Source organism: Microtus oregoni, unplaced genomic scaffold, assembly GCF_018167655.1.
Source record: "Microtus oregoni isolate MIOR12 unplaced genomic scaffold, Mior012 000028F_ref0000031, whole genome shotgun sequence".
NCBI lineage: Eukaryota > Metazoa > Chordata > Mammalia > Rodentia > Cricetidae > Microtus > Microtus oregoni.
Window position 1 is genome coordinate 16,606,402 of NW_024543087.1, and position 15,358 is coordinate 16,621,759.

Consider the following 15,358-nt stretch of genomic DNA (forward strand, 5'->3'; position numbering starts at 1 on the left):
TTAGTAAACCTAGGTGTTGAGATTCAGGTTTTGCTATTGCCTGCATCTCTCGTAGTTCAACCTCTTAAGTGGCTATTAAAGCAGCTAGCAGCTCCACAGCTGCTTTCCCACCATCTCTGCTGATGTTGCTTTCTTTGTGATTCATCTCAGCCTTCTCTATTAAAATTAGGCAAGAAAAGCTCTTGATCCCTAGTGCTGTGTATGTTCCATTACCCTTTCCCTCAGAAGACATGGATTATTAAATGAAAATTTCTGTGCCAGGTGTGTGGTACCGCCTCACAAGTTATTAGTCAGGGAGGCTCCAAAGTTTGATTTTCATTTCCCCATGGGGAATCTATTAAACAAGTTTTAAAATAGTAACATCAACCAAATAACACCTCAGCTGCTGATACCCTGGAATTGGGTCCTTGAGGCTGTGTGCCATAGTAGTTGGAGTAGTTCCAGAATAACCCCCTTTAAAAAGGGGATGGCAACTAGTAGTCACTCAGTCCACAAGGTGGGATGCCTGTAGTCTAATCTGGTGCTAGGACTCTGGTAATTCCCTAGAAAGCTGCTGATCTCTGTTACATAATGAAGGTTTGGAAATGCTGGTTCTGCTGTCAGCAAAGGAAGCAGCAGCAGCAACAACAACAGAGCAAATCAACTCAGTGGCAGGCCAAGAGAACAAAAGGCAAGAGAATGAACTTTCTCTAAAGTACCCATTGTCAGGTGGACACCTACCAGAAGTTGCAACTCCCAATTGGGTTGAGTCTTCCTGAAATAATCAGGACAGTTCTTCAGGCGAGACTCCCTACTCAGGTGATTCTGATTTGTGGCCAATTGACATTAAAACCAGCCACAATAATAGCTAAGAATATTAAACATTTTTTTCATGTTTTTATTGGTCATCCATTTTTCTTTTTATGAAAAATTTACTTTTATGTGTATATATGAATACTTGCATGTATTTATGGGCACTATGTGCATGACTGGTGTCCATGGAGGTCAGAAGAAAGTATCAAATCTCCTTGAACTGGAGTTACAGATGGTTGATTTAGGAACTGAATCCAGGTTCTCTAGAAGAGCAGCAAGTGCTCTTGGCTGTTGAGTCATCTTTCCAGGCCCTTCCTCTTCTTTTTCTCTTTCTCCTGCTCCTTTTCTTTTTCTTTTTTTGATTTCTCCATAAAACAGCCTTCACTGTCTTGAGATTTGCTCTGTAGACCAGGATGGCCTTGAACTCACAGAAATCTGCTTGCTTTTGCCCCCAGAGTGCTGGGATTGAAGGTGTATACCACCATCACCTAGTACTTGGTTTTTCTTCTTTTGAGAACTGTTTACTCAATTTACTTACCTCTTTATTGACTAAATTGAGGTTTGTTTTTTTGTATGTGTATTTTTTGTTTTTTGTTCTTGATGTATTCTTGTTTCTTCTTCTTCTTCTTCTTCTTCTTCTTCTTCTTCTTCTCCTTCTCCTTCTCCTTCTCCCTCCTCCTCCTTCTCTTCCTCCTCCTCCTCCTCCCCCCCCCTCTCTCTGACAGGATCTTTCTGTATAGTCCTGGCTGTTTTGGAACTCACTATGTGGACCAGACTGGCCTCAAACTCACAGATATCCACCTTCCTCTGCCTTCCAAGTGCTGGGACTAAGGGTGTGTACCATAACACTTGGCTATTTGTATTAGTCTTTTTTTAAAAAAAGATTAATATACAAAGTAATGGAACTTCACTGTGGGCTCCTCATACATACTTTTTTTGAATATTTTATTTATTCTTGGACAATTTCTTACCTGTGTACTATGTATCTTGATAGTATCAGCTTAACTGGCCCTTCCCCCTCTCTTGGACCTTTCCCATCTTCTTCATCTCCTCCTCTTTTTCTTTTGATCAATAACTCATTGAGCCAGTTATTGCTGCTTGCATTCAAATAGATGTGAGACCACTCACCAAAATATGGGCAATCTACCAGAGTCACAACTCCAAAGAAATATGATCCTCCCAATAGCTCTTTTGCTAACAATGGGGCCTCATGAGTTCTTCTCCTACTTGGTGTAGGAGGTCCTTTTGTTTATGTGTTGCTTTCATTGGTTAATGAATAAAGAAACTGCGTTGGCCTTTTGATAGGGCAGAACTTAGGTAGGTATGGAAAACAAAACTGAATGTTGGGAGGAAGAAAGCAGAGTCAGAGAGACACCATAATCCGCCAGAATCAGACATGCCAAATCTTTTCTGGTAAGCTACTGCCGTCTGGCGATACATTGATTAATAGAAATGGGCTAAATCAAGGTGTAAGAATTAGCAAAAAAGATGTTAGAGCTAATAGGCCAAGCAGTGATTTAATGAACACAGTTTTTGTGTGGTTATTTTGGTTCTAAGCTAGCTGGGTGGCTGGGACGAACAAGCGGCCCTCTACCTTATAACTCCCATTCATGCCTGAATGTTGTCTGGCTTGAGCTTGTGCAGGTCTTATGCATATGAGATAAAAAACAGGATATTTCTCTTTCTAGGATACTTCACTAAGATATAATTTCCAGGTCCATCTATTTTGTGTGCATGTCATAATTTCATTTTCCTTTCTGTCTCAATAAAATTTAATTGCGTATATATGTCACATTTTCATTATCTGGCCATCTTTTATGGATATTGCAGTAGTTTGAATGTACTTGGCTCCCATAAGCTCATAGGGAGTGACACTATTAGGAGGTGTGGCTTTGTTAGAGTAGGTATGGCCTTGCCAGAGGAAGTGTGTCACTGTGAGGGTGGGTTTTGAGGTCTCATATGTGCTCAAGCCACACAGTGTCTCAGTTCACTTTCTGTTGCCTATGGATCAAAGATATAGAATTCTTAGCTCCATCTCTAGCACCATGTCTGCCTGCACATCAACATGTCTCACCATGATGATAATGGACTGAACCTCTAAACTGTAAGCCATCCAGTTAAATGTTTTCCTTTATAAGAGTTGCCATGGTTATGGTGTTTATTCTCAACAATGGAAAACCTGAGACAGAATTTAGTACCAGGACCTGGGGTGTTGCTGTGATGGGCCTGACCATGTTTTTGTTTGGAGGAATTTGGACTTTGGTACTTTGGATTTAGAAAACAGTGGAAAACTCTAAGCACTGCTTAATGGGCCATACTAGTAGGAACATGGAAGATGGTTCTGAGAATGATTTGAACTTTGGGGGACTGGCTCAAGAGGTTTCAGAGGAGAATATTTTAGTATGTTGCCTAGAGATCACTCTTGTGATAGTTTAATGAAGAAAGTGGCCACTTTTTGTCCTTGTCTGAAGAGTCTGCCTAAGGTCAAATAAAGAGTTTTGGATTAATCCTGCTGGCAGAGGAACTCTCAAAATATCCTAGTATAGACTCTGTCATGTGGTTATTAGTGTTAAGTCTAATGAAGATTTATAATGAAAAGGAGCAAGCTGAGGAGAAAAGGAGCACCAGGAAGGGGAATGAAACCAAATCTTGTGTTCAAGGAGATAAACAGATTAAGAAATGGACTAAAGGGAGTGATGATCCCAGGACAAGATTTCACCCAGCTAAGTTTCCACCAGAGGCAGGTGTGGTGGTGTACTCCTTTAATCCCAACACTTGGAAGGCAGAGGCTGGCAGATCTCTCAGTTTGAGGCCAGCCTGGTCTACAGAGTGAGTTCAAGAACAGCCAAACTTAGGCAGTGAAGGTAACCATCAAAACCAGAAAGCTGGTGAAGATGTAATTGAACAAGGGGAGCATGTTCAAGCCCCAGCAAGCAAGAGATAGTGGTAGCTTTGACCACATGGTTCTGGCTTTAGAGTTAAGAATAAAAGAAAGGGGTTACAGAATTTGCCCCTATGACTAAGGGAAGCCACCGAGGCCAGGCATGTGTTGGGTGTCCATGGAGGTCTAGACAGGTTATTTTGTGAAGCTGTGAAGTTGAAGCCTGGATTGCCTTGGAAACTCCAAAATGTTGGAGATGCCAGAGCTGTGGGGTACCTGCCAAGGAAAACTGCTAACAGTGAGTGAAAACAGTCCAAGAGAAAGAAGTATGTTGCAGTCAATAAAGCTGAATCAGGTTGGATATTGGAAGAGCGTCTTGATATAATATATGGAGATGCAGAGTATAGAGTTTGCCCAGATGGGTTTTGGTCTTGCTTTGGTCCAGTATTTCCTCTTTGTGCCCTCTTCCCTACATTTTAAGATGTTAATATATATCCTATGCCATTATAAGTTAGAAATAGGTGATCTGTTTTTGATTTTAATCTTAAATAAAATGATGGTTAAGAGATTGCATGAATCTCAGAAGAGACTTTGAACTTTGTACTTAAAACATTTTTGAGACTATGATAAACTATAGGGGCTTTTGAAGTTGAGCTAAATGCATTTTACATTATTGTATTGTTACAAAGTTTATGAGGCCCAGGGAGTGGATTGTAATAGTTTGAATGAAATTGGTCTCCATACACTCATAGGGATCGGCACTATTAGGAGGTGTGGCTGTTGGGAATCTCTGTTCTGGTCTCCTTCCATTCCAGATCCTGCCCCTCAGAAAGCCCACCAAGGGTCAGCTCTTCCCCAGAGCTGCTCAAGACACACATACCGGGTACTTAAAATCTGGTTGCTAGGCCTACCATGTGATTTCTCTCCTGCCTTTTCAAGAGTTACCCGGGAGTTGCTTTGCTCTGCTAATTAAGTCTGATCTTATTAATTTGGTTTGCTTTGGCTTATTGCATCAGCAGAGGATACCCAAAAAGCAGGGATCCGATACTTATTAGAGACTTTGTTGGAGTTAGTGTGTCCTTGTTGGAGGAAGTGTGTCGCTGTGGGGTTGGGCTTTGAGTTCTTATATATGCTCAAGCCACGCCATGTTTCAGTTTACTTCCTATTGCCTATGGATCAAAGATATAGAATTCTCAGCTCCATCTCCAACACCATGTCTGCCTGCATACCACCATGTCCCACCATGATGATAATGGACTAAACCTCTGAACTGTTAGCCCCATTGAAATGTTTTCTTTTATAAGAGTTTTCATGGTCATGGTGTCTCTTCAAAGCAGTAAGTGAGTAGTGCAGCAGTAAACATAGATGTGTAAGTGTCTCTGTAGTAGGACTTGATAATCCTTTGTGCATATTCCTAGGAGTAGTATAGTTTGACCATATGTTAGTTTCATTTTTAGTTTTTGGAAAGATATAAATACTGATTTTCATAGTGGCTGCACAATCTGCATTCCTGCCAGTAGTAAATATGGGTTTCTATTTTCCTATGTCCTTAGCACCGTTTGTTGCCTCTTGTTTTCTTGGTAATAGTTATTCTAACTAGGATAAAATGCAGTCTTAAAGAGTTTTAGTTTGTATTTCTGTAATGCATAAAGCTGTAAAGTAAAGCACTTTTCAAATATTTGTTGGCCACACATTTTCTTCTTTTGAGAACTATCTTTTTGGTTCATTAGTCCATTTATTGATCAAAAGATATAGTTTTGGTGCTTGATTTTTGTAGTTTTAAAAAAATACATATCTAGATATTATATTAACTCTTTTTCTGAGATATAATGGAAAAATATTTTTCTCCTGTTCTGTATCCAGGCCCTTCATTCTAGATGGCTTCATTTAATATGAAGAAGCCTTTGGATTTCATGTAATCCCTTTTGTCACGTTGTTTATTTCCCACTGTTGTGCGTTCCAAAATTTAAAATAAAACCAATATAACTTGAAGTGATTTCCCTAGATTTTCTTCCAAAAGTTTCAGCATTTCAGGTTTTGTAATAAACTATTTTTAAATTTTGAATATCTATAATATACATTATATATATTCATAGTGGAGGTTTAACTTCATTCTTCCGTATATAGAGATCTGGTTTTCCTAACACTCATTTGTTGAAGAAACTATCTTCCCTCTCCAACTCCAATGTATGGTTTTAACACCTTTGTCAAAATTTAGGTGGCCATAGCTGTGTGGGTTTATTTCTGCATTTTCTTTCTTTTCCAGTAGTTCTTGGTTAACTTGAGGTCAGATGTTGTTAAATTCTGTTTTTTTTTTTTTTTTTTTTTTTTTTAGAAATGCTGTGTCTTTTTGAGGCCATTGTTGTTCTCTATGAGTCTAGGCTTTTTAAAATATAGTTCAGTGAGGAATTTCATTTATATTTTGATGGGGATTGAATTGAATCTTTAGAATTCTTTTAGTAATTTTTTTTCACGGTATTGAGTCAGTCTCTAAGCATGAAATGCCTTTATTTTCTAGTGACTGTATCGATATCATTATTAAATGCTTTAAGGTTTTCATTGTAGAGGTTTTTTAAATCTTACAATGCGGTTTATTCTGACCTTTAATAAAGATTTATCTTTTTATTTATGTTTGTGTGCCTATGTATGTGTACATGCATATGTGCTCATAGAACCTAGAAGAGGGCATCAGATTCCCTCAAGCTAAAATTATAGGAGGTTATAAATCCCTTGATATGAAGAGAACCAAACTTCATTTCTCTGCAAAAGCACTCTTAACTAAGGAGTCTTTGCTCTAGTCCCCTTATTTTTATAAAGCTATTGAAATGAATTGTCTTTCCTAATTTCTTTATTGGCCACTTTATTATTGATACATAGAAAAGCTACTGATTTTGATGTTGCTTTTTGTCTTCTTATGCTATGAGTTTTCTGGTGGTGTCCATAGCATCCCTTAAATATTAGATTATGCCATTTACAGATGGAATGATTTAACCTCTTCCTGTCCTACTTATATCCCTTTTATTCTTTCTGTTATTTCTCTAACTGAAGTTCTGAGCATTACATTAAGAGTGGACCACTTTGTGTTATTTCACATTTTGGAGGAAATGCTCTCAGTTTCTTCATTTAGTATAATGTTAACTTATAGGCTTTTCAAACGTAGCCATTATTATATATTGAGGTATGTTCCTTCTAGTCCCATTTTTGAGGATTTTATCATGAAATGGTATTGTTTTTGTTTTTGTTTTTTTAAAAAATATTTTTGTTTATTTAACTTTATTTTTTATGTGCATTGGTACAAAGGTATCAGATCCCCTGCAACTGGATCTTCAGACAGTTGTGAGCTGCCATGTGGGTGCTGGGAATTGAACCCGGGTCCTCTGAGAGAGCAGTCAGTACTCTTAACCACTGAGTCATCTCTCCAGCCCCCTTGTTTTTTGTTTTTTTGAGACAGGATTTCTTTGTAGCTTTGGAGCCTGTCCTGGAACTCGCTCTTGTAGACCAGGCTGACCTAGAACTCATAGAGATCCGCCTCTGCCTCCGGAGTGCTGGGATTAAAGGCGCACACCACCACTACCCGGCTTTAGCTTTTCTGTGTCTATTGAGATGATTATGTTATTTCTGTCCTTATGTCTTTTTTGTATGGTGTAATTCATTTATTACTTCACATATGTTGAACCCAACTTTGCTTCTCAGAGATGAAGAAGCTTGACAGTGATGTAAGATATTTTGTTCTTAAATTTGCTTTGCGAATATTTTGTTGAGAATTTTTAAATCTATATTCATTAAAGATACTGGGCTATAGTATTTAGTTTTTTGTTATCTAGATAAAAATAGATATCAGAGAAAGTTCCCTCGGCCACATAGATGAATGTGTATTTTTTATGTTAGATGTGGTAAATAAAATGTATTGATTGTATGATTATTTAATGCTGACGTTTCTTTACTGTTTTGAGTTGCAAGGACCCACCTAACGCTCAGAGTGAGGCAGTGAAGCCTTCCACTGTCTTATAATGTGCTTTAGTGTTTATTTTATGCTATTGGGAAACCCTTACATTTATTGGAATTTTTCACAATCATTATAACATCCTGATGAATTATTCCTTTTATTAATATGTAGTTGCCTTCTTTATTTTTTTCTACCTAGCTTTTCTTGAATAATAAGTATCATATATGTGAGCTTCATTTAGTTATTTCTGCATGTAGTTCTGTAGTGTAAGTCTTTATATTCTCTCATGTTTAATATTCCTTGTCACTGTACAGGTTATCTTTTATTATGAGCCATTATATAAAATGAGTTACTATAGTTAAGTTGCTGATGGCCTTGTATGTTATTGGTGGACTTTATAATTTATTATACTCTGGATTAAAGGATGAGAGTATTTAGGCCATTCATGTTTTATTTGAAGCGATTTTATTAGGATAAAATGAAATGATTGGAAAACTGAAGTGGCTTTTTGTGTTGGTAAGGATACCTGTCACCAAACCTGACCACCTGAATTCAAGCCACTTAGCAGAAGGAGAGAAGGGACTCCCATGAGTTGTCCTCTGGCCTCCATGCATGTTATGCATGCACACACACATACATAATTATTTAAAATATAATTTAAAAATAAAAATGTATTTCTTACTAAATGAAAATAGTTTTAAAAGGCGTACAAGAAGAACTATTTATAAAATCTTCCAAATGGATGCATTCTTAAATGAACCTCAATATTAGTGAATGTATTAAAATTGTTTCTGTAACTCAATGCTGGATAATTCTAAGTTATTGATAAGATAGTGATGTGAATTTTGAACACAAATGACCTGTAAATAATACAGTAGCTTGTGGGTCATTTGATAGACTATTCCTACTTTGTAAGTATTGAACATTTTATTTATGAAGTGTTTATGGCTGTAGTTTTCTTCTGAAATCTACAATCTAGTTATATATGGTCATCAAATCCTAACCTAATGCTCTTCCTTCAACTCTGTATTCTTCATGTGCAAAGTGGTTGTTTTAATAGACTATTTACTACATTTCCATTCTCTTTCTTTTTTAATTACAATTTATATTTTGTTAACTGAACTTTTTGTTTGTTTTACAGGGGATCTTTCCTGCAAATTACATTCATTTGAAGAAGGCAATTGTCAGTAATAGGGGGTGAGTAATTAGCCTAAATGTTAATTTATAATTATTAGAGGTTGCAGCAGAAGTGTGACTTGATTCATAGTTTAAAAATTACTATTGGCAGGATTTTATTTTTAAAATCTGTTTCTATATAATTCTAATATAAATTCTAATAATCCTATATAAAAATAAATCTGCATTTATTATTATATAGAATCTCAAATTCTATTTTAACCATATTCTGTATAAATACCTTTAACTAAATTTTATCAGAGTAGTTTAATATATAGTGTCTTTTATAAATACATTAGGTAAGATTTTGAGAATTAATTATTTATAGACTAGGTATTAGAGATGAACTTGTCATTTCACTGTTCATCTCAAAGTGAAGGAAACTTAAAATTTTTTAAGTAGAGATTTAAAAATCTAAGGTATACCTTGTGGACAAAAACATTATTATGCAAAATGAATACATTAATCACACATTTGAAAAACAAAAATTTTTGTTTTTGTTTGTTTTTGAGACAATATCTCTCTATGTCACTGGCCTGGAATTTGCTATGTAAACCAGGGTGGTCTCAACCCACAGGACCTGCCTGTTTTTGCCTCCAGAGTGCTGGAATTAAATACATGTATTACCACAGTTCAGGAACCTTGTGTCTTATTCTTAAACAAAACACATCAGATCTGGACAACACAAACAGAAGAAAACCACTGTTGCAAGACATAACCTGCCACTTCAATTTTTAAGTAAGGACTATCAAAATATAAACACTATTTAAAAGTTATATAAGGACAAGGTGTATCTAGACTTAAAATGGGTAAAGTATAGATCTTAGAAGTTACAAAAATATATTTTCCAAGTTCAAATGGTCTGTTGCAAAACATAAAATTGTTATTCTTGATCTATAGCATTATAATTTATAACAGAGCTGAAATTGTGCAGAAGGACCATGGGAGTGAGGTATGGAAGGACTTAAAAGAATATGTAGTGACAGAAATAGAGTGTCTCAGAGTAGACTAGCAAGACTATCCTCATGATAAAGTGACCTACCTTGAGTTCAGGAACCTTGTATCTTATTCTTAATAACTGTGAAGGCTTGGGAGTCAACTTGGTAGTGGAAAAATCCACACCTGAATTCTGTTTGCTTAGGGAAAGCAGAAGGGCTGTTTGCTAGAAACAGTCATATTTGTTAGATATACTCTTTCTCTGTGGGAGCATAGCACAAAGGTTTTTGGATATAAATCATAGAAAGCTATATAGAATTAACTGTTGTATCTAGACATCTAGCAGGGTTTTTTATAAAGAATAGAAGTTATAAAACCCAGATAAAGTATGGAAAAAACACTGCCTACAGGCACTGGAGAACAGCTGACATAGACAGGATCTTTAAAGGTTCCTTTGCTTTTTTATTTTTTATTTTTTTGAGGTGGGGTCTCTCTAGCCCTGGCTGGCTCTGTTTTCTTTTGGCAAGGATCTCTAAAGGTGATGGTCCACGAAGGAACAGATGTACACGGGAAGAACTTTATGTTTATTTTGGCTTTTTTTCCTCAGAAATTTTCATTTTGTCATCATGTGGTGGAACAGAGTCCAGGAAGACAATGGTAGGCTGTTTTTGTTTTTTGTTTTTTTCCTACATCAGCAAGATGGTGGAATAACTTTGGCAGCACAATAGTAAAATTTGGACAATGCAAAGATTAGCATGGTTGCTGTGCAAGGATGACACACAAATTCATGAAGTGTTCATATTTTTTTTGCTTCATACATTTTTTTGTTTATTATTTTTTTAGTTGTTGAACAAAATGTCCGCCTCCTCTCTGTTTCCCATTTCCCTCCCCCTCCTCCCACACATCACCCCCTTTCCCCCTCCCCCTCCCCCTCCTCTCCCCCTCCCCCAAAAGCTTGAACATAAACCCCATCTCTCATCCTTTACAGAAACATTGATTTAACAATCATGTACACAGCAATAGATTTTTATGAGTAATACATAATCCAGTAAAATGATGCAGATCCCCACACAGTACAAAACAGGAAATAGCCACTCAGCCCAGTGGTAAGGGTGCACACCTTTAATCTTAGTACTCGGGAGGCTGAGGCAGACAGATCTCTGTGAGTTCGAGGCCAGCCTACTCTACAAGAGTTAGTTCCAGGACAGGCTCCAAAGCTACAGAGAAACCCTGTCTCGAAAAATCAAAAAACAAACAAACAAACAAAAACAACAACAACAAAACAGTTCTTACCCATTAATCTGTTTATTGATATTCAGGTGTTTTCCATTTATCAGGGACTAAGAAGTTTGTATTCTATGGCAATATTTCATTAAGAAGAAATAATAAGCAAGAAGGAACTATAGAAAAGTACTTACTTATATGACAACCAAACAAATTCATTAATTAAACTAAATTGCAAATTAGTTAAAAGAAAAAACCAAAATATTCTCATAATAAAATTTTCCTCAAAGATAAAAAAGGAACTTAGAAAAAATTTCCAAAATTTCTGTATTTATTTAACTTTTGGTGGATGTCAAGATTTTAATGTTGCCATATAATCTCAAATACTTTAATTTTTATTTAAACTTTCTAAGCATATGTAAATAGTGAACTTTTCAAAATAAATATATCTGATATTTTGATTAAAAAAAAAGTCTAATTTTTCTGAATCACCCTTTTCTCCATAATAGCTAAGACAGAATTTGCATCAGTTGATCTATTCCACTAAAGCAACGTAAAATGAGTGGAATAAACTTAATATCTTTAGTGTTTCTGGGCACTGCCCAAGAGACATATTTTAACCCATTTTGCTGCAACTGCTGAAGTTACTTGCATAGTTTAAACTTTCAGAGGCAACTAAAAAAAAAAGGAGTGGCAGCATACTGAAGTTTGCACAGTTCTGTAAGACTAAGAATCGTGCAAAATCAAGACTTCTTTTCAGATGGGGTAAAGAGGAGTGTAACAGGCATCTAGGGTTTCACCCTTGCACTATACTGTTTTAGAAGAAAGGCATGGGCAGTTCTCAGTGATCAGTATAGGTCTGCAAGTTTGAGGAAGGATATATAATCAGAGTTTTTTTCTCAAAGTGGGGGAGAAGAGCAGAGTATATATCGTGTGCCTTGGTCTTTTCAATACACTGCCTTAAGGAAAAGAGATGAATGATTTACAGTGACTATTTATGGGTATGAACAATTAGAAGGAGACTCTTAGGAAGAATGGGGGAATAATACATACCCATAGAAAAGTTTTGAGAGGTTCCCAGATTGTCGGATGGATTGATTAGTGAGAGCCTTTCCCTGTTTAAGCCAGTCCATAAACACCAAGGGAAGCGGTGCTTTTTTTTCATTTTGCTAATAGAAAAAGTCAAATTTAAAAGGAACATGAAGAGTCAGGTAATAAGGCGTCTTATAACTGATGCTAAAAAATGAAATTCTGTAAATTACCTGATAACAAATCTAAAATAATGTCTTAAAAACGGTGAAATATAAGAAAATAGATACAGATAAGTTAAAGTATGTCTCAACAGCATAATCAACAAGTAAATAGAAACCACAAGGTGTAGATGAAAAATTTTTGTCCTGCCTGGTGCCACAGCTGCTCAGTCCCAAATAAACACACAGAAGCTTATATTAATTACAAACTATTTGGATTATTGCATAGGCTTATTATTAACTAGCTCTTAGAACTTAAATTAACCAATAATTCTTATTTATGTTTAGCGACGCATCTTGGTACCTTTTTTTCAGTAAGGCATTCTCAATCTTGCTTCTTCTGAGTCTGGCTGGTGACTGTGTCTCTGCCTTTCTTCTTCCCAGAATTCTTGTAGTCTTGTTACCCACCTATACTTCCTGCCTGGCTGCTGGCCAGTCAACATTTTATTAAACCAGTATGAGTGACAAATCTTTACAGTGTCTAAGGACATTATCCCACAGCAACAAGGGAAAAGTAAAAGGGAACCTAACACAAATTCTGGACGTGAAGAATATCACCTGAATTGAAATATTCAATAGAATAACATTCTTGATATAGTAAGAGAAATAATTGGTGAACTCAGAGGTAGATCACCTGAAATGATCCATGCATGGGACAAAGAGCATAAGAGAAGAGAGCCTTTGAAGTTTTTGGGACATTATATATGCTATATGGAATTACCAGAAAGAGAAATGAGAGAGATGGACAAGAATTTGAAAGAAATAATGACTGAAGACTTTCCAAATCTAAGGAGGGTTTTGGACATCAATTATTAGAGCCCAAAGCACACTATTGAGAAAAATAAAAAATGCATGTTATAACCTGATTGTCACAAGTCAAGCACAAACATTTTGAAAGCAACAAAAGAAAAAAGAACTTGTATACAAGGAAGCTTTATACAATACGGCAGATTTCTCAGTAGAGACTTTTCAGAATAGAAGGGAATGGAATGATGAGTTCCACATACCAATAGGAACAAACTCCTTAGCAAAAATATTGTGTCCAGTAAAATGACTCTTGATGTGGGTGTGTCATATATCAATCTGTCCATTTCATTGGTTAATTAATAAAGAAACTGCTTGGCCTGATAGGTTAGAACATAGGTGGGTGGAGTAAACAGAACAGAATGCTGGGAGGAAGAGGAAGTGTGGCAGTCGCCATGCCCCTCCTCTCCAGGGCAGATGCGATGAAGCAAGCCGCCAGGTCAGACATGCTGAATCTTTCCTGGTAAGATTGGTGCTACACAGATTACTAAATATGGGTTAGGCAAAATGTGAGAATTAGCCATTAAGAGGCTAGAACTAATGGGCCAAGCAGTGTTTAAATGAATACAATTTGTGTGTTGTTATTTCGGGTGTAATGCTAGCCGTGTGAGGAGCCGGGCGGGACGAAAAGCAGGCCCACTCCCCTCATTCAACAGACCCTTTAAAGATAGAGAGAAATATTTTCCCATAGAAATAGTAGCAGGGGTAATTTATCGCAAGTAGACTTGCCTAGCAAGAAATACAAGGGAAGAATTCTTTAAGTTGTAGCAAAAAAGATGCTTGCTCTATGGCAGAAAAGAAAATGAAAATATAGAATTCATGGGTAAAGCCAAATATATAAACATGATGACATGAATATTATTAAGGTAGCATATAAATCATTTGTAGTTTTAATATAAAATTAAAAGACAGTTATTAAGAGTAATTATAGTTGCAGAATCAGTGAATACATGCTGATTGATGCTAGTTGTGATGTCAATGAAAAAATTGGGGAAGGAATTTTAGAATTTTTCTATGCAATTAAAACTATAAACTTACAGACTGAGGAAAAAGCTCATCAGATAGAATGAGAATCCCTGGCTTCAAATCCCTGGCACCTATATAAAAAGCTGGCATGGTTATATTCACCTATAAGCCCTATGCTGCCTGGGATAGACAGGAGGATCTCTGGAGCCTGTTATCTTATAGAAACCTTTACTTAAGAGAAAAATGTGGAGCTTGATAGAGGAGGACACTTGGGGTCTTCTTCTGGCCTTCATAAGTGCTCATTACCCCCATATGTATATGATCTATTATCTTTCACAAACACATACACGCACATGCACACACACATGCACATCATATCAACTTAGCATAGATTTATAAGATGCCTTATGTAAGTGTCATGGAAACCACAAAGAAAATATGTACAGAAATTTAGAATTGGTCTAGGCTAAATATAACTTTGTAGTAAAGTGGCTGCTTGGCATGCAAAAATCACTTGTTCAGTCCCCACCACTGGAAAATATCAGAGAAAAAGATAGAGGAAGATTATAATAGTTTTGGAGGACACTACTCTGGCTTAGATAGAAAGTGGTAAGGTGTGCTGTGTCAGTTTTGTCATTTGAGCTGATGAAATTTTCTTTTACCTCTGCCTGCCTCTGTCTCTGTCTCTGTCTCTGTCTCTGTCTCTCTCTCTCTCTCTCTCTCTCTCTCTGCAGGGTTTCTCCATGTAACAGCCTAACTGTTCTGGAATTTGTTTTGTAGACCAGACTAGCCTCACACTCTCAGAGATCCACCTGCCTGTGCCTTTTGAGTGCTGGGATTAAAGGTGTTTGCCACCACTCCTGGCTAATTTCCCAATAGTGTGCACATGCACACATATTATAGATAAAAAGAATATGTGACTATTTCAACTAAGGATGTAGAAGCCATTCAGGGAAATGTGAAGTTTGGAAAGGGATATGTTTTTAAGAAGATATAACATACTGCAGTCTTGAATATATTAAATTTGAAGAGTTACATATTTAAATGGAGTTGTAAATTAGACCTTTGTCTGTCTGGATGTGAAGTTGTATAAAGTTAGAAGTCACTAGTTTTCTGTTAATTTAAAGCTAAAGATCTAGTTGAAATCAAGGAGTTAATGTATCTAGAGAGATTCTAGCATTTCAGTTCCATACTTAGAGTGATATTAACAGCAGAAATTGACGTCAATGGGTTATTGAAAAATTTAAAAGAATATACAAAATTGGGGGTCGGGGAGATAAGGGTAAATTTGGGAGTTAAAGGGTATATGTGTATATATATATATATATATATATATATATGTGTGTGTGTGTGTGTGTGTGTGTGTGTGTGTGTGTGTGTGTG

The 15,358-nt window shown here is 36.4% G+C and overlaps 1 protein-coding gene and 1 non-coding gene across 5 annotated transcripts in view; both read left to right on the forward strand.

The window, feature by feature from the left end:
- Positions 1-15,358, forward strand: part of Dock3 (dedicator of cytokinesis 3) — a 465,111-nt gene that overhangs the window by 128,616 nt on the left and 321,137 nt on the right. For all 4 annotated transcript variants that reach the window (XM_041676723.1, XM_041676726.1, XM_041676724.1 and 1 more), the window contains exon 4: positions 8,761-8,816. In XM_041676723.1, coding sequence (XP_041532657.1) covers positions 8,761-8,816 — 56 coding nt within the window. The remainder of the gene's footprint in view (positions 1-8,760; positions 8,817-15,358) is intronic.
- Positions 10,432-10,538, forward strand: LOC121464586. The gene has a single exon (XR_005976531.1). It is a non-coding gene; the product is annotated as a U6 spliceosomal RNA (small nuclear RNA).